This window comes from Sturnus vulgaris, chromosome 1, assembly GCF_052056855.1.
Source record: "Sturnus vulgaris isolate bStuVul1 chromosome 1, bStuVul1.hap1, whole genome shotgun sequence".
NCBI classification, from domain to species: Eukaryota; Metazoa; Chordata; class Aves; order Passeriformes; family Sturnidae; genus Sturnus; species Sturnus vulgaris.
Window position 1 is genome coordinate 63352108 of NC_142243.1, and position 18945 is coordinate 63371052.

Consider the following 18945-nt stretch of genomic DNA (forward strand, 5'->3'; position numbering starts at 1 on the left):
GGCCTGCTCTGAGTTTTAGCTCAGAATGATGGCTTCTCTGACTTACAGTCGTCTTCTGTGACCTGTGAGGACCCATTCTTTAAGGGATCCTTCACTTTTCCCCATTAGCACTATTTGAGTAGAAGGCAACATGCCTTTATTATGTTACCAGAGTTCTCCTGAAATTAGGTGCTTAGGATCAAACTCTGCCACTTTTGATACCCAAGTGTCAGAGGAGCAAGCTTAGCAGATGAGCTGGGAAGGGTAAAAACTGGGAGTCCCCACTTTTATGGATGCAAATGCAGAAGGATTTCAGCTCTAACTGCAGTAACAGTATTGTAACTGGCTTCATCTTGAACTTTATCTAGCCCAAACAAAATTGGCATGATTGTCATTTCCCTGAGAGGAATACTGCTTTAAACAGGCTTGCTAGCTGTAGCTGATCTTTTGGATGCCCACCCCTGCCATCTGTTGAGGCAGCACTGTGGTCTGCCAGTTTGTGAGGGTGACACTACCTTTTGGTTGGCAGTCTGTTTATTGCTGTAAGGCTGTTTCTGCAAAACACTCCTGTTAGCACTTGTTAGCATCTGTGATCAGCTATGTGCAAAAACCAAATGGCATGGTGTTTGCTGGCACTTATGCTTGCCAAAAGAACAGTTTGAGTTGCAGAAGGTACCTGGTAAACCCATTAAAAACATGCAGATGTCAAAAGAGATGATGTGTTATATAAAGCAGGCATCAAGCACTCTCTTAAAGGGAAAAACAGACTGGCACAGTGCAGTCAAGGGAAAGCGCCCAGAAACACTGTGTGGTTTACCCTAAGCAGTGAGAGTTTGATTAAACAGGCCAAAAAGAATCTGAGATTTTCTGTTGGTACTGACAGCTGATGGAGGAGCAGAATGAAAGTCTGAATAACAATACAGCAATCTCAGATCGAGTTGCACAAAAGGCCTCTCACCTTGGTCCCCCAAAAGGGAGGACCCAATTCCAGCTGTGCATTCCTTCTGCTTCTCTTGCTCTTGTAGAGTTGGCAGAAAGGACAGAAGAACAAAATCTCTCTTTTTCAGTGGAGTCAGGTCAGATGATGTCATTCAATAGTAGCTGAAGGTCATCTAATTGGTATCTCACCCTTTCCCTTTGACCATCTCCTGAGTGCATCACAGCTGTGCTAAGCTGGGCCATTTCAAGTCTAACTAACTGGCAGAAAGCTAAGTAGGTCAGGAGTATGGGTCCTCTAAACATGGTAAGCTGACACAAGAGCTTGTTGTCACTAGGAGGTGGAGATTGTCCTTTGCTCCTGTTCCTTCTCCCATCTGCACACATTCCTGACACATGCCTACCCTTCACATGCACTAACATTCAGTATTCCATCAATTCTTCCACGAGCCAATTTAATTTACTAAAATTTTAGAGAACACTTTCACCCCAAAAGTAACATGCTTTGTGCCATTTTTGTCATCCAGAGGAAAGTGAGGGGATTCTACACAGGATGCTGATATTGCAAACAAAGGCTGGATGGCTGGCAGCAGGGAAGAGAAACAAAGAAAGATTAAGACTTTCCCTTTTCAGAAAAAGGAAGCAATTAAGCCAGCACAGCTGCAACTAAAACTGCAGCTAAAAGCAAGTGAACAGTTCCCTGCTGGTATGGTTCATCCAGATGTTTGACAAGTTTAGACTAGGCTCAAGCCAAGGGATGGGGACATGACAGGTGCTGGGCCTTAAACGAGTAATTGTGGCAGCCTGCAATTTTATTTCTTTGCTGCTTTGGAACTGGCAACTCCTGCTTCTACCATCGATCTGGAATGTCATAGGACAAGGAAAGCTGGAGGGAGGTTCCTGCTTTCTATGTAGTTTCCTTTAAAACTACTAAAAATCTCCATGGGAAATAGGTAGTCTGCTCTCAAGGACTCCCACTAGACAGAGACTTCTTTCTGAAGTTAGCAGAGGACAATGGAAATGGACAGTGGGCTGGAGCAGATAACCAAAAAAAAGCAAAGTCTTGGGGAGCTGAGCTTGCTTGGTCCGGAGAACACTTAACCTTCATCTCTGGAAAGTTCCAAGGCCTGAATTTCCAATGCCCTAAACAAGCTGATTGGAATTCAGTGTTGACACTGCTTTTGGCAGGAAGTTGGGCCAGGCAGCCTCTGAGATCCCTTTCAACATAATTAATTCTACAATTTGATGGTGGAACTCTTCTTTTCTGCTCAATTTGAGAGAGCAGTATTTTAGGCAGGAGTTCAATATTCAACTGTGAAAATTAGGAACAACCTTTATTGATGAAAAGTGATTGCTGCCCTTAACAAACTGTTTGCAAGTTCTCCCTGCCTAAATCAATTCTGGTAAACCTTATTAGTTATTAGTGTTTCCATAGCTGGGTGGTAGGTAAATGCTACACAGAATAATACTGCTTAAAAGTGTGCCTAAACACAGTACATACTGTCTCACTTCTGCTTGATGCTCTTAAGCCTGAAGTGCTAGAGCAATGGTGTCAAGTTGGTAAGACAATAAAGACTAGGGTTTCTGTAAGGAAGGGAAGAGCAACGTGTTTCTATCACATTTGAGCAAAGCCTATCTCCAGAACATCACCCATTCGTCTCAGAAAAAAAGTTAATGAGAAAATATTAAAATATTAGTGTTCAGTATGTTTCCAGTTTATACAGAATTTCCAAAAACAGAGAAGTTGGGGAAAAAAAACCAAGAAAACAACAAACCAGGAAAAAAAACCCCAAAAGATAAATTCTTAAATTCTGTAGCATTTTGTCTCTTCCCTTAGGATATGGAAGGATCAGGTAGCATCGACCTGTTAAGTGAATCAAGAATTCCTCTATCAAGGGGGCCAAAGGTGAGTGGGTGTTTCGGGGGAGGGGAGTATAGTTTGTTGTTGGGTTTTTGGTTTGTTTTGGGGTTTTTTCCAAAAAAGTTTCCTCCATTCTGCTTTTTGGAAACCTATAGCCCCAGTCAGCTACAGATTGAGAGCCACTACACTGAAATGAATTCACTTGCCCTAGAATGTCCTCCAAAGAATCTGAATGGTATTTCTCTGATATCTCATTAGCTAATGATTTTTTTTTGATTCTGCTGTGATATATTTTTGAGATATTAAAGGGCGGAATAAGAGTTTTCATGTTATCTAGCTCTCTATTTCTGATTTCACTCTAATAAACTCCTTTCTTACATGTGAAAGTCAGTCACACATATGAAGATGAAACTGAAATGTTATAGTTTGCCAATCAAATGTGCATAATATGACATGCCACTTTTAAAATGAAAAATTGTTCCCAGTACTGTAGAAGCAATGTCACAGACAAAGGGGTGCTTTTTTCTCCATCGCTGTGTCTCAGGAGATTTTTTGCTAGTGTGGGCCCCTTAAATCATCAAGTAGGAAATATGGGAATATAATGTATCAGTACCAACCAGATCGTTTGGATTCACTGTCATTCTTAACAATAGAAGGAGCTCTAGTGGTTTCATCTGGAAACAAAAGGAGACAAAGGCATGATCCAGTAGCTACTTAGGAGTCTCTAAGGGGCAACTGCAAGTATGATGAAGCCAAACTGTTCCTTATAGGGCCAGATAGTGCAGCAAGGAACAGTGGTCACAATTTGCAGCTTGTGATGTTCAGGCTAAGCCTTAGGAGAAAGCTGTTCCCTAGAAGGTTGGTGCAGGACTGGGGCAATTTGCCCAGCGAGGTTGCAGAAGGTCTGGTCTTGGAGTTACCAAGACTTTGCTGGACAGAAACATGACTGACCTGATCTGAAGCTGGTGACAGTTCTGCTCCAAGGGGGTGACTGGATTAGATGGTCTCCACAGGCCTGTGTGACCTTCCATGAATCGTCAGACACCATCTGAGCACTGGAGGCAGGAGTGACTTCAGGCAGCCCTTTACTGTGTTGGTGTAAAGTACTCGTAATCGTGAGTCACTGAGGTTGTAGCTGATAGCTTAGAGAACTTTGCCCCTTCTTTTGTCTTTTCCTAGACACTAAAAATAGCACGAAAATACAGTTCCAAAAATAAGTATTCAATCTTTAAGCTGGAACAAGGAGGTGTCCACAGCCAGGGCCAGAATTGCACATTCTGACCTGCCTTATTCACAGCCTTACTCTCAAAATTGGTTTTATAACAGGCATTGTTTCCAAGTCACTCAGCTATAAATATTCAAAAAATATCTTGTTGCAGTTGTACAAATTTTTTCTGTTACTGCTTAATTACTCTGCAAAGTTTGAGTCAGTACAGAAGGCAGATGAGAAAAAGAAGATAACAAAACGAAGAGTTTTGCTGTAATTATGAAAATGCTTTTGCATACTAACTGATACTGCATTATGAGCCATTTACACCTTGTTACAACTCCACAGTACCCAGTGGTGTTTAGGTGAAAACAGAGAATCTACTTCTAAGGGGGCTGCAACTCAAAACACCTGCTAGGAAATAAATTATATTTATTGGCACTGTTGAGATTTCTATTAATCTTTTATCAGAAAGTAGTGGTAGCGTTTTGAAGTAGAAATATAAAATTAATTTTTTCTGATGGTTCAGCTCTCATTTCCAGGGTTTCTATTTCTTTTTCTTCCACAGATCAGTGTAAAGTTTCATTGGTGTTTTGTCATTATTTAGCATTACCATCTATTAGTGACTTCATATCCCGGATAAAGACAATTCAACCGCTTTGTTGAATTCCCTTCTCTTCCATTCAACTTTCTACAATGACCAATAATGAACTACTGTCCATATTACTATCAAAGAGCCATCATTATTCTTTATAACCCAGGCCACCACATAGAGACAAGAAGAATTTAAATTTCCAAATGTTTTTTGAAATAAGCTTTTTGGGAAACTGCTTTTAAACGTAGCAAGACTGTGTTTCCTCTAAACTGGTAGTATATCAGTTTTAGCCAAGAATGCACATTCAAAAAATTGTAAGCAGTTGAAAGCCATCCATTGCAACAAATGGACTTGGATAAATTTATTTCTAATATTTTCTAAAAATATATATAGCATGCAGTGACAGCACTGAAGTTGTATTTGTAAGAAAATGTACATTTTATTGCTGTCTGTTAATACCACAGGACTCCAGCATTGTTTGTGTAAGAGTTGTGGTACCGAGTTAAATTTTTTCTGAAAAAAAATTATTTTGAAGTGCCATGTGGATTTATCAGTAAATTCATTATATTTTTATAGGGTTCTGTGGGAAGACCTGGACAGCGTGGACCATTAGGACCAAAGGTAAAAACACTTGAAAGATAATCTCTATTGCTTTGGCTTATATTTTTTTTATTTCTATATTCCCAGAATTTGCCTGAACATAACAGCTTTCGTTTAAGATTCATTAAGTTGGGACAAATTTTGTTCCCATTTACACTGCATATCTAGGCAGAATGTGTTTTATTAGAATTATTTCACATCCAACAAGAGCAGTGAGTAAATACTAACTGGGTTATTACATTCCATGGCTTCTATGTTAAGTTTTTTTTTTTACATTTGTCGATTTCTCTTTGTTGCTCATTTATACATCACTCTGGTCCCTGAGAGGTTACATGTATGCTGTTGAAATAGAAATCTGCATGAGGAGGCTTTCTGATCCCAGAAAGTGATTCTGAGGGGAAGAAGGGAGGAGCAATGTCTACTTTGCCTTGGTTTTATTTGAGCTTAGAAGTGACTGAATTTTTCCACTTCAATGCTGCTACTGGTTGTGTAACCCATGAGGAAAAAAATGGAGAGATGAAAAATCACAGCAGGAAAGGGCAGATTTGCAGAGTGGGTCCTTAGACAGGAAGAGGCTTTTCCTGTTCCTATGTAAAGCTCCAGTACCACTCAGGTTTGTCGTACAGCATGACAACATCTTAAAAGTGAAGCTAAAAAAATTTAAGGCCTTCATTGCTCTGGGAAATAACAGTAGTATGGAAAGAGCAGGAAATGGAGGATGAGAAGTGGCAGTGCCCATTCTCTCCCCCTGAAATTTTCACCTGAACTTACACCCAGCACTAATCACTGACTGCCCATTGCTGGCAATAACTGCATGCACCTAATTCATAGCACAACAGCCACCAAAGATCTGGCCAAGCCCCCGTGTCTAGAGTCTGTAAAGCTCAGCTTCTAGGGCTGAAAAAAGTCCCTCCATTGGGTATTGCCCCTGTTACTGCTGGAGCACATTACTTAGAAGGGAAAAAATGGCAATTTGCACAGCACGTGTTGGTGAGTGATGCTGCAGTGAACTGGCAAGAATAGATGTGCTCTCACATGATGCTGCTCTGTGCACATGAGTAGGTGCCAAGTCTCCACGCTGAAAATAATTTTTTTAAGAACTTATTCTCTGTCCTTAGCTAGAAATCTTGTTTCTAAGAAATGCTGCTTCACAAAAATTTCAGAAATGAAGGTAGTGTGATTCCTAAGATTTAGGAAATGGGCTGGAGAGGTAGAGGTAGTCATAAGCCTTGGCCACGAGACTTCACCATTACTTTGGTTTAATCATGAGTCATTCATCCCCAAGACACAGGAGAAACAGAAAGGAAGATGCTATTGCATGACATCTTACAAAACCAGGTACACTATGGCAAAATTAATATAAAGTGGTTATAATACACTATCATTCTCATGGGGAGGAATTTTACACCCACTTTTCATGATTATAAATGACTTCACTAGGCAACAGTGGCAAAATACAACAACCACCCACTTCCCAAAACCAAGAGCTAATGCATCACGAGGAGTTGAAGGTATAGTTCTGTTTTGTGCATCCTTCATCCTTCAAATACCCCAGACGAGTACAGCTGTCAGAGAAAACCAACTATGATCAATTTTCTCTTTCCGAGCAAGTAAGCATGGATCCAAATTCCGCTTTCACTTTTATTATTACAAAAAGCTGTTTTCATTAAAAAACAGCCTACAGTCTTCACACACACTTGAATAGAAGAACACCCAAAAAGCAGTAAGCATAAACATAACATTTGAGGCAATGGCTGATTTATTCCGGTTTATATTCTCTATCTCCAAAGAAATAAATGAAATTGGATATTCTCTGTCTGTTACAAAATTGAGGAACCGTGTCTATGTCGGGCTAAAATCCTGCAGAATCGGCCCCAAAGGCAGAACCGCACAGTGTTCATTCTTTCACTCGCGGTTTGATGCAGTGCCTGGGTAGGTGGAGGGACCAGCAGTGTGGGGGGACTGTGTTAGCTGTTTTGGGGGAAGGTGGTGAGTCCTTCGTGGAGGCATGAGGCCATGGCTGCAGTGGTAGATCTGGGGAATGTAACCATGAGCTGATTTCAGACATCAGAATGAGAGTTCAGGCATGCGGCTCGGTCGATGCTCAGCAGAAATAATGAGTCGTGACCACAAACTCTTCAGATGTGGGTGGCAACTGGGTGGTTAAAATCCCAGAACCAAATCACAAATGTATGCCAAGCATCCCTTGACCAAAAATGTGCCATATTTTTACTAATTGTTTTACTCCATTCGGTTCCTTCGTTTTTTAAGGAAAGTAACATGCATGTTTAAAATTCTTGCAATTACTGCTCACTTTAGTACTTGAGCCCTACTGCATCTCTGTTGCAGGGAGAAAGAGGCAACATAGGTCCACCAGGTTCAAAGGTGGGAAGTTTATTTATCCTGATCTAAAACATCAGCTGTTTCTTTCCTCTGTTTCCTTTCATTCCTTAATGCACTTAGGGGATAATGGACATTTCTTGCTCTGTCAGCATATCAAAGCCCAGGATGGCTTCACAAACCCCTTTCTTTGGTGAATTGTGAGTATCAGGAGCCAGTACAACCCGGTGCTTAAGACTTCTGCTTAAAATGGGGTTAAAATTGCATCTAAAATTGCACCTAAAAGGTGCACGTCTTCGAAGGCATCTTGCAAGACCCTTTACATTTTCACCAGAACAAAGAAGAAAATCAGCAAAGCTTAGAGAGAGAACTATATTCCACATGCCCCCTGTTCCTTCGTATGGGGGTGTGCAGCTATCACCCCACCCATGACACAGGTCTGTGCTACAGAAGTAGGCTCGTGTTATCCCTGCCTGTTCTGCTCTGAACTCCTCTTGGACCCTACCCCAAAACTCCTCTTTGGGACTGCGCTGCTTCTTGCTGCTCCCTGTCTGACCTGAGCGTCTTTTGCAAGGATAAGCCAGCAGAGAGCGCTGATGTGACTCATTGAAAATAAAAATTAAAATAAAATTTAAATTAAAGTAAAATAAAATAAAATAAAATAAAATAAAATAAAATAAAATAAAATAAAATAAAATAAAATAAAATAAAATAAAATAAAATAAAATAAAATAGCCTTCTCCGGCATTTGGGACAGCCCTGAAGTCAAAATTTACTCTAGGAAACAAGATAAATGCAGCTATGCTTGTTGAGTATTGACAAGAGTATTATCACAGTCTTCTAGCAGCATCTGCTTGTTTATTTTTTAAAAATACCAACAATGTAGCAGGACTCTTCTTGCCATAAATTCCATCTGCTGTACATATTATGAGTGTTTTCATTTCGCATAGATATTTGTCAGCATGATAATTAAAGCTGATGCATTGACACACAGGACAGTAGTTTAACTCCTCTTAATCAGTTTGAGATCATAGAATATTCTCTTAATTATTATCCCTACATGTACTTTCTTCTGAGGTCCTTTTTCTAGTAATTATTATTTTTATGTGATAGATGCATTAGAAATATATGTGTATTTTAAGTGGTGTGACTACAGGGTTATTTTAAAAATAAGCGATTTATCTCTTTAACCCTCCAACTAAAAAAGATCTTTGTCCTCTTATACCTGAGCAATGAGCTACATTCTTAAAATATGAAGGGAGTTGGAAATGAGGATGTCTCTGGATACACTAGGTGCAATAAAACCTATCTTGGATCTTTACTTCCCATTTAAATTTCATTAGGAAAACTAATGGGACAAATTATTCAGTGTTTGTAATGGCAGGAAGCTGTCCTGCAAGTACCAACATGCCTGAAATGACAACATTCTGTTGCAGAAATGCTGTTGTTCCAAGGTTCCTGTGCCCCTTTACCTTTGCTGCAGAGAGATATTTATAATTTTCCATAAGCACTTGAGAGGTTTACATCCCAAGTACCATTTTCGCTGGTCATGCAGATACCAAAATCCCCGTAGTTGCTCTGATGCCTAAATTCCATTAGCATTCAGGGACCCTTTATGCCATCTATAAAATTGTTTATAAAATGAAGAATAGAGTACTTCAGAAATCATACTTTGTTCCTGACTCACATACTTCACTGATCACTGGCAAAAACCAGAAATAACAGTGAGAATAACCTTTCTTAATGAAGCAGGCACATTAAATCTCTTATGGTGGTAGTATCTGCTGTTAAAACCCAAAAATACTTTTTTTCAGGCAGAGCAAAAAGTTGGAAACAAGACAGTATTTTCCAAAAACCAAAACGAAACCAAAAAAACCCCCCAACAAATAGAAAACCCCTCAAAGCCAAAAAGAAAAACCAAAGAAAAAAAAAAAGAAAAAACAAACCACTTAAAACAAACACCCAAAAAACCCCACCAAAAAAAACCAAGCAAACAGGAGTAATTGGTCCCTTGGATGAATCACTAGACTCTGTGTCATTTCTTTTGCTCTTTCATATGATGCAGAGAAAAACAGAAGCAAAAAGTGTAGCTTGCAGTTTATCTGGTCCTTTTAGAATTTGGAATCTTCTATTATCCATTTTTTTTTCAGGACAAACTGCATTATCCTTACTGCTTCTGTTTTTCCCATAGGACAGAGTAGCTGTTCATATTCCAGCAGTCAAATACAGGCCTGCATTGAAATACAGCAGGGGGTGGTTTTTGCCCCACATCCTGACTCCTGACTACGTCCAGTGCCAATGTCTACATCCCTTCTCTTCCTCCAGCTCGAGAGTCACTGAACTCAAGGGTGGAAATAATTCATCAAATGTATATTGGGGGAAAGCAATGAAATTTACCCTTTTGCTAAGCAGGGGTGGAAGCAGTGAAAAACGATTGAAGCTGCAGGAAAGGAAAAAAAACCTAAGCCTGCTCTGGAGAGGGGGAAAGAGCAGGAGGAGTGGAGAGAGCAGATGACTAATGGGATAATGAGCCTCCCCCAAACCTACCCACCAGCCCGTTCAGAGCCATATCCCCAATGGCAGCCTCCTGCTTGTATGGAACTGAATGCAGTTGAGAGAGAATAACTGCGTGTTTTTTCTGGCAGGGGATGCCAGGCACGGATGGAAAACCAGGCTTTCCTGGCATTGCTGGGTATCCTGGAGAAGTGGTGAGTAGGGTTATGATAATCTGTGACCACCTAACACACACTGGTTCCCAAACCTACCTCTTAAGGGTCAGTAGGATCAGTGCTTGCTAGCAGAGTGTGAAGAGCTGGGGCTGTGTTTGTCCTGCTTAACCTGGAGCAGTTACCTCAGACAAAAGCACAGGAGCAGAGTGTACCATGTCCATGCCTCCCTCATCAGTCAGAAGAGATACAGGCATCTCCAGAGGCTAGTTCTGATTCCTCAATGCTCCTTCTGCTTTTAATTATTCAGAGATCAGCTGCCTTTAATTAGAGGAAAGCCAGCAGGCTCATAGGTGATTTTAATGTATTTCTCATGCTTAAGACCCTCGAGGATTACAGCATGCTTTGCTTGGGAAGTCCCACGGCTCGTCCCCTGGCGCCTGCCCCTCACTTCTGCCAGACAAAGTGTCTGCATTTCCAGCACAGAGTTCTACAGAGGGGCTGATCAAGCTTTGAAATAAGCTGCCTGAGAGATGACAGTTTAGCTTCCCTGTCTTCTCCTATCTGATCCCCCGGGAAATCCCAAGCACAACTGATGTGGTTGATGCTGGAAAAGGACAGCACAGTCAGGGATGGCTGATTTCAGTGCAGTGAAAGGAAGGTTCACTGGATTAATTCCCAGCTAATGAAATGTTTTGTGCTCATTTGCTTCTAGTCGTCTGTGAACTCTGTCAAAAGTTCTGGGAAATACTTTTAAACATCAAACCCTCAGAAGATCTGAGTTGAAACTAGCTGGCCCCATGTGTGTTTTGAGAGAGCTGGGGATTGATCGTTCTGTACGTGCAATTCACTGCTGTGCTTTTTGTGAAGCAAGGGAGACCACATTTCATAATTTCCCCTTTTAAATCACTTATGCTCTTTCTTTTTTTTATCACCTGCAGGGTCCAAAAGGAGAGAAGGGTGACCCAGGACCTCGGGTGAGATTGTGCAAATTTCATTCTTTTCGAAAAACCTCTGTGAAATGTAGCACTTAGTATATGGGTTTTCCACATGTAATGCTTTTGTAATAGGGTGAACCAGGACAGAATGGGAACAGTATTGTGGGACCACCTGGACCTCCAGGACCACCAGGACCAGTCATAGCAATACCTGAGGTAAGTGTGTATGTCGAGCATTGAGGTCTGTAACTCTTCTTACAGAGAAGAGGGCATAAGTGGTTAACACACCGGCAATTCTGCTGCTCACATTCAGGACATAAATCTACTCCTCAAAACAAAAGAATCTTAATATGTCTGTGTGGGACACATATTGAGAAAGTAAGAAAATTACAGCCTGAAAAATATTCCAGGCTGGAGCTTTTCAGCTCTGTTCCCAGCCGATAAGCTGGTCCAGCTCAAGGCTAGGGAGAATTTCTCCCAGGGTGATAATTTGGTCAAAATAAAAAGGAATTAATAACAAGATAGAACACCTGTTGTGGTGTGTGACCAGGCCTGGGAATGGGGTATCTTCTCTCTGAACCAATCACCTCTTCTTTACTCTTGGAATTGTGAGTCATGCTATAAAACCAAGTGTATTTCTGAATAAACTTGTCTCTTTCTTCCTGTCATGAAAGATGACCATCTATCTGTGCATCTTATTTCCGCTGCACTTAAAGGGTTAAAACCCCTTTCCACGGCTACATGTCTGTATATCAAATAGATTTGTTTTGAAAATATTAGATTGGAAAAAAGTGGGTAAAGAACTTACCTGCGAGAACTACGAGGTCATATTGAGCACCTCTCACAAGCTCTTTAGGTGATTCTGCTGGAGTTGTGAACATCAAAAAAAATCAACAGAGAAATACAAAACTGGGGATATTCAAAAAAGTAAAGCACCTTAGGCACAGCAGTATGTGGGGGAGAGTCGTTTCCTGACAGTTGTCCACTGTACAAGCCAGAGCACTGACTCTGGAAGCAACAAAAGGTAAAATAGTAGAAGCCCATAAAAACTCTCCAGTATGCTTTAGACGAAGGTACACTTTCAGTCAGTTTTGCTGTGTGTACATCAGCCTTTGCAAAAACAGTACTGTTATCAGTAATGAAGGCTGGAGATTAGGATAAATCCCACTTGGAGCTCACAGCAGAAATCCTAGTAGTTGGCTTGGTATGACATTAAGATCTGGAGGAACTGTAAGTGACTGCAGGAAACTTCACCTCTGAGAGATGGAGGTGCCTAAAACAGCCAGACAGGTCCATAGGAATGCATATAAGGGAAGTAAGAAGTGTTTTGTAATTGCAAGAAGAGAAAATGCCCAGCTGAGTAATTTGTGTTAAGGGGAGCTTGGTGCCATCATTATCATAAAGCTGAACTACACATAAACTGTTTTGACTCAAACAACTGGGCTTTTACTTAGGCTTCTCTGCCAATAGCAAATACAGCATTAATTTGCATCCCATGGGCCACATCACCTGTCCCAATATGAGTGTTTTTTATTTACTGAATTCACTGGGAATCCATGCAGAATACTAGGATCTTGGATCCTGAGTCTTGGATGAGCAGAATTATAGATTCACAGAAATGTTGGCTGTGTGAAGATTTTTTCGAATCCTGGTCACAGCAGCACTGTCAGCAGCTCAACACTTTATCACAATACTGTTGGAGTTTCTGGGGAACTGCTCAATAACTGTGATAGCAATGCTGATGAAAAATTCATGTTCTTTTTCACAGTCCTGCCACGGTGCCACTGTGGGACCTTAACTCTTATCAGTGACTAAACAGCTCTGTTTACAGTAAAAATGAACCTCGCTGTGTTGCTCCATGGCTCATTAACACTTGAAAAAAACACTGTGAGAGCCTCAGAGGGAGGACAGTACATATAAAGAACATTAAAAGATTATTGAAGCTGACACGAGCTAATGACACTTGTTTGCTGGAGGCTGCATGGTCCCTACCTGCACTAGTCACAGTACCCACATGTCAAACATGCAGCTATGTCTGAAGAAACCTAAAGTGCATCTTCTGAATCCTCCAGATCCCCTGTATGAACTACTTTTACCATGTATTGCAGAAATGTATAGAGCCTGGCAGAATCTGTATGGCATTAGGTGTATTAAAAATCCATACAGAAACCCATTTCCTTCTCTAAGTACTTTTGGGTTTTAGAAGTGAGCTCATTTTAAAAATTCAGAGTATTTATGGCTTTATATACATTTGTAGTGTAGATGTTCTGGGGAGGCACAGCAAGAACCATGAAATCCTCTATGTTGTTAATCAGAAGATTTCCCTGAGGACTTGGTGTACTGGATTTTGATACAGCTAATTAAACGTGTGTGGAAGTATGCGTCACTATGTATGACATGGAATTCTTTCTAGCTCACAAATGTTTGTGTAAGAACGGGACATTTGTTTGCAATAAGTTTGCTGAGATAGACATTAAATTATCCAAGTGCGTTTTGTTGACTCAGTCTCATCTTTCGTAGTAAGCTTCAAATATGGAAAAGAACTACTGCAAGCAGACCTATCAATTGCAGCTGGAATTGCAGAACTAAAATAAACAACACTGCCAGCTGCTGTAATGTGGATATTGGCTTGATGTGGGTAGAGCAGCAAAGATCAGTGGTCTGAGTGAACCACAGGGCACTTAGAGAGATTACTCTCCAGGTCAGGGTCATTCATTTAACCATTGTGTAGCCAAGAACAATACTTCTTGGGCCTCAGAAGTCCAATGGACTGATCCATCAGAGTTGGAGGGAAGTTTTCTTAAGAAGGTCTGTGTGGCTACAACTAAACCCACTTCAGGCTGCTTGACGAAAATAAAAGCAAATAAAGAGTTAGTGCAGTTTGAGCACTGTTGAAATATTTAGAGCTGACATGGACAGCTGTGGCTCAGGGCCAGGTCTCACCAGTATCTGGCTGATAGCACATTGATTGACCTGCACTGAAAAGTGGGCCTTGGTTTCCTTCTCATTTCACCTGGTCCCCATGTGAATGGAGGAGATTTGATTCCTTCAAGAACCACTTTTCATACCATGGAAATACATGTTAGGGTTAAAACTGAGGTCTGCAGTAGAACCTATCCATTTCCAGGCTTCTGCAGCTCCCACCAGCAATGTGGGTCTCAGAGGCTTCCTGTCCTTGCTGCCTCCTCTGTTGCCTCCTGTGATTGATCATGAAGTCTGCACTGACCTGTCATGTTTAAAAAAAAAAAGAGTCCCTCTGCTTGCTGCTGTTTGATATTCCAAAACACTGAAATCAATATTTCTCATCCTGTATTGGCTATTTAACTCTTTTGGAGCACAGTTGCTGATACTTGGTGCATTTTCATGAATGGAATAATGATAACCAGAAAACCATATTTGTTGCCATAATTTTATCACACCAATTTAGTTCGGTATAGTACAGAAGTAATTTTTAATAGAGAAATGTTATTGGATTTAAATTTCAAACTTTTAAACCTTTATCTTTGGCTGGCACTATTCATCCATAGTTTAGGTACAAAAAACGAAAGTCACAAAGAAAGGTTAATGTTGAGGGTGTAAAGCAAATGTCAAAAGATTTTTTTCAGTCTGTTCTTTTTATAATTCTGACAAGGCCATACTCATGGCTTTTGGATGCAAAGCTGAAGGTTTACTTAGAAACCAATTCAGACAATCATCCTAAAACATAGCAGTGAAGAAAATATGGAAAACAATGTTATCCTTACTATTGTAGTCAGCACTTGCTGCACTAATTCAATGTGTTGAAGAGTTATATTTCTGGATTGTTGTTATTAAAGCTGTTTGCACACCCGAACTCTAAGATAAATAATTACATACCTGGAGGAAGTTGTGAAGAGCACAATCTTGTCCTCTAATCATCACTCTTCTACCTTTTGTTTTCAAATCTTCTTCAGCATTATGTACAGCTTTCTGACTTTCAGCCACAATTTCCATTTGCAGATCAACTGTATGTGTAAAATATACAATGTGCCTGATCCCAAACTCAGCAAAGCCCTTGGGATTCTTTTCACTGGCTTCCATATAGTTTGGATTGAGCCCAAAAACAATGAATACTGAGTGATTCCACAATGAAAAGACCATGTAAATCCAGGGCTCCTGGATTTCTGCCACCAGATAAAGCAGAACAATTGCAGCAGCAGGATTCTTTTATTACTGTCATTAAAGTAGCAGTCCATGTCCTGTTCCTTTTCTGGGCCGTGTAGAACTGGATATAGAGTGGGACCAAGGGCATCATTCTACCCCTGAAGAGTGCAGCAGAGTTCATGCAGCCTGGGAGACAGAGTGTTGCCTGTAGCATCTAAACCCTATTTTTACTTAACAATTTTTCCAGTGTTTTTTTGCGGAACATGAGGACAGGGAAAAGAAAGAAGCACCTAGTAGAAGCAGCAAGGCTTCAGCTGTAGGAATTATTCAATGTGACCTCAAAGTACAGAAAACTGACCATACACTGCCATGCTCAGATGACATTAGGATAGGATAGGATAGGATAGGACAGGACAGGACAGGACAGGACAGGACAGGACAGGACAGGACAGGATAGGATAGGATAGGATAGGATAGGATAGGATAGGATAGGATAGGATAGGATAGGATAGGATAGGATAGGATAGGATAGGATGTGTAATCTGGATTTGAAAAATAATATTCAGAGACTTATAAGAATATTGGAAGTGATCTCTGAAGGGCATATGGTCAAATCTCCTATTCAAAGCAGGGCAGTTTCAAACTCAATTCCTGGATACTGTATTCATAACAAATGTTGGAAAAATATTGTGATCTGGTCATGTTGATCTGCACGTGGTTGCATGGAGAAAAAGAGGCATTCAAATCTCAAAATCTCAAATTCAAATCACAAAACCTCAGTGGCAATCTGTTTATTCATGTGCTAAGTAAACCCCTGTCACCTGAAGGCATGCCCTCTCCTGGCCTTGCGAAATTCAGATTTTCATTATTATGAATGGGAATATGCTGCTTCACACAGAGCTTTATACTGAAATGGGTGGCATGACTTGCCTGCTAAACAAATAGACCATTTTAAGCTTCCAAGGGGATTCAGGACATATTTCTGAATCCAAAAGAAGGTTAAAGTGTCAAATGGGACCATTGTAATGAAAGAAATTTAACCAACAGAAACAGAGTAAAGATGCCTTTTCACCTAAAACATTTATGTGGAGCAAGCACTTACATATTGTCTGTCTTGAACAGTTCTCTAAGACTATGTGATACAATATTGGGAACACCTATTTAAACCAGGAAGCTAGCTATCTGAAACCAAAATGAAATCTAATCATAACATCAGGACAAGAATCTGATGGGGAGGAGCCAACATGGATTTACTAATGGCAGTTTGCTCCTGATCAAAATCACTGCTTCTCTGTGGACAAGGGATGGACACTGAATTTGTAGACTCTGACTTTAGCAAAGCTTCTGATGCAGTCTCCTATAGCCTTGCTATCATCAAACTGATGGCCTATGAAGTGGATAAGAGAATGATAAAATAGGTGTAAAATTAGCTCTACTGATAGACTCAGGGACTTGTGATGGGGATTCACAAGACCACTTCTGGAGTGTGCTGTGTCCAGCTGTGAGATCCCCAGGAGAAGAGAGACATTGACATAATGGAGCAAGCCCCATCCAGGGCTGCCAAGATGTTCAGGGGACTAGAGCACTGAGAGAACTGTGTCTGATCAGCCTGGCAAAAAGCAGGCTAAGGAAAGACTTTGTTTCTGCCTACAACTACACAACCAGAGCATACAGAGAACGTGGGAGCATCCTCTTCCTGCAGGTGTATGGAAATATAAGATGCAAGAGGCCCAAGTTGGAAAAAAAGAAATTCCAATCAAATATAAGTAAAACTTTTCTTACCCTGACGATGATCAAATACTCTGATTGCCCAAAACAATAGTGGCATCTTCTTCCTTAGAAGTTTTCAAGAATTAACTGGACAAGTGCCTGAGTGACCTGATCCATGCAGATCTGCATTGAGGAGGGTTGGACCAGAGCTCCAAAGGTTCCTGTCCACCTTCACTATTATGACTCTGTAATCAAATTATGCAGAAATGCCCGGGCTAATGGGGAGCTCACCAATTCCAGGATAGGAAGCAGTGCAAATACACTGAACTGTTCAGGAATCTGGAGACTCAGAGCTGGGTCGGGCAGGAGCTGCTCCACATCTCAGTTTGGGGTTCCAAGCCAGTTTCAGGCACAGCAGTGTGATCAGTGCTGACTTAGGAATCACAGCATGGCACTGCATAGTGTGATGCAGACGTGTCCAGAATATAATTAAAACTTCAATTCTACAGCAGAGGATGAGTGTGCTCAGACTGATTCACTATCTTAGAATGCCAGTGACATACTGAAGTATAAAACCTCCATTTGATCCTTATCTTGCCGAGCAGAAATTACTTCAGGCTGCAAAATTTGGTGTCATAACTTTCAAATTAAAAATGTGAGTCAGTTAATTAAATATCTGAAAGCATACTGAGATCTTTACAGAAGAAATGTAAAAGAAATTCTACCTTTTGTTATTCCAGATGTATACAGAAAATTAGAAGTAGAGAGCCTTTTCTGTGGCCTTACTTATGTCTGGGGATTTTTCATAGTTCTAAAGAGATAATTTTACATTTCTAGAAATGTGTTTGTGCCTTAGATAAACCATTTGAAACAACCTGTTTCTTAACTCCTTTTTTAGTTACTTCTCAATGACACCAATGGAATTTTTAATTTTACTGAAAGTAAAGGACTTCTTGGGCCTCCAGTGAGTATATGTTGCTTTATTAAATCTTCAGATTTGCTCTATATTCAACATCTCATTTTGAGTGTAAACTAGAGATGAGTTTCCTATACTTTAATATTGTGTTTCTGCTAACTTTGGCACCAAACTCTGTGGAAGTGCTTTCAGGTAGAACTGAGTTCTGTATGAATAAACTACTTCTATATGTTTGTAAGAAATAAAGAAATTGGCTTATCTCTGATTCTGAACTATATGCTCAGAATTATAGAAAAGTAGAACTGTTGCAAAAATAGAGACCAAGATTTAAATTTCTTCCTTTTTTTTTTTCTTCTTGTTTTTCAAGTCACAAAACATTGGGATAAAAAGTATTTTGCTCAGTTCTGCGTGAGACTTCAGTTAGAAATGTATCCTGTGTATGAGTTTAGTCTCACACAAGTTAGACCTGTGAATGAAAATCTAAGAATTTCATGAGAGAACAACTGATGTGAAATTCAGGTTCTCTTCTAGTTGCAAAATATTTCAGTCAAATACTTGAAATCCTGACTGCCTCTTGGTAATGATAAAGTTCCTAGGACTGATCCAAAGAGAAATCTACTTTTTCCAAGCTGTGGAGTCTATTCAAACTTGCCCAAAAGTGTACAACATGTTGCAATTTGCAAAATCTTAACCACCAAAAATTAAGCAACTTACTTTACAACTAGTTTAATTTGTGAATCCTTGTTTGTGTATTTAAGCCACTTACTTTACCGCTAGTTTCATTTGTGAATTCTTGCTTGTGCATTTCATTTTTTCTGTTTTCCTGTTGGTGAGCACAGTGCTCTCCCCCACATTCAATCCCTGATGAAACAAGGAAAGTCAGAATGTTCATAGCCAATAGCAAAATTTCACTCTACATGGCTTAAGTTTGCAAAAACTTTGTATCTTATTATTACAGCTGTCCCAAAACAAATATTTACTGAGTCTGTCATTGAACTGGGAAGAAGGGCAGCAGCTCCAGCAGCAGCTTGTAACCTTTTTCTGCTAGCCCAGCATGGCTCTTTCCCACTTGTTA

General features: G+C 40.3%; 1 protein-coding gene across 1 annotated transcript in view; it reads left to right on the forward strand.

The window, feature by feature from the left end:
- COL15A1 (collagen type XV alpha 1 chain) overlaps positions 1-18945 on the forward strand; it is a 124456-nt gene that overhangs the window by 73300 nt on the left and 32211 nt on the right. The window contains exons 17-22 of the mRNA XM_014877467.2: positions 2753-2821; positions 5155-5199; positions 10164-10226; positions 11126-11161; positions 11255-11338; positions 17853-17918. Coding sequence (XP_014732953.2) covers positions 2753-2821; positions 5155-5199; positions 10164-10226; positions 11126-11161; positions 11255-11338; positions 17853-17918 — 363 coding nt within the window. The remainder of the gene's footprint in view (positions 1-2752; positions 2822-5154; positions 5200-10163; positions 10227-11125; positions 11162-11254; positions 11339-17852; positions 17919-18945) is intronic.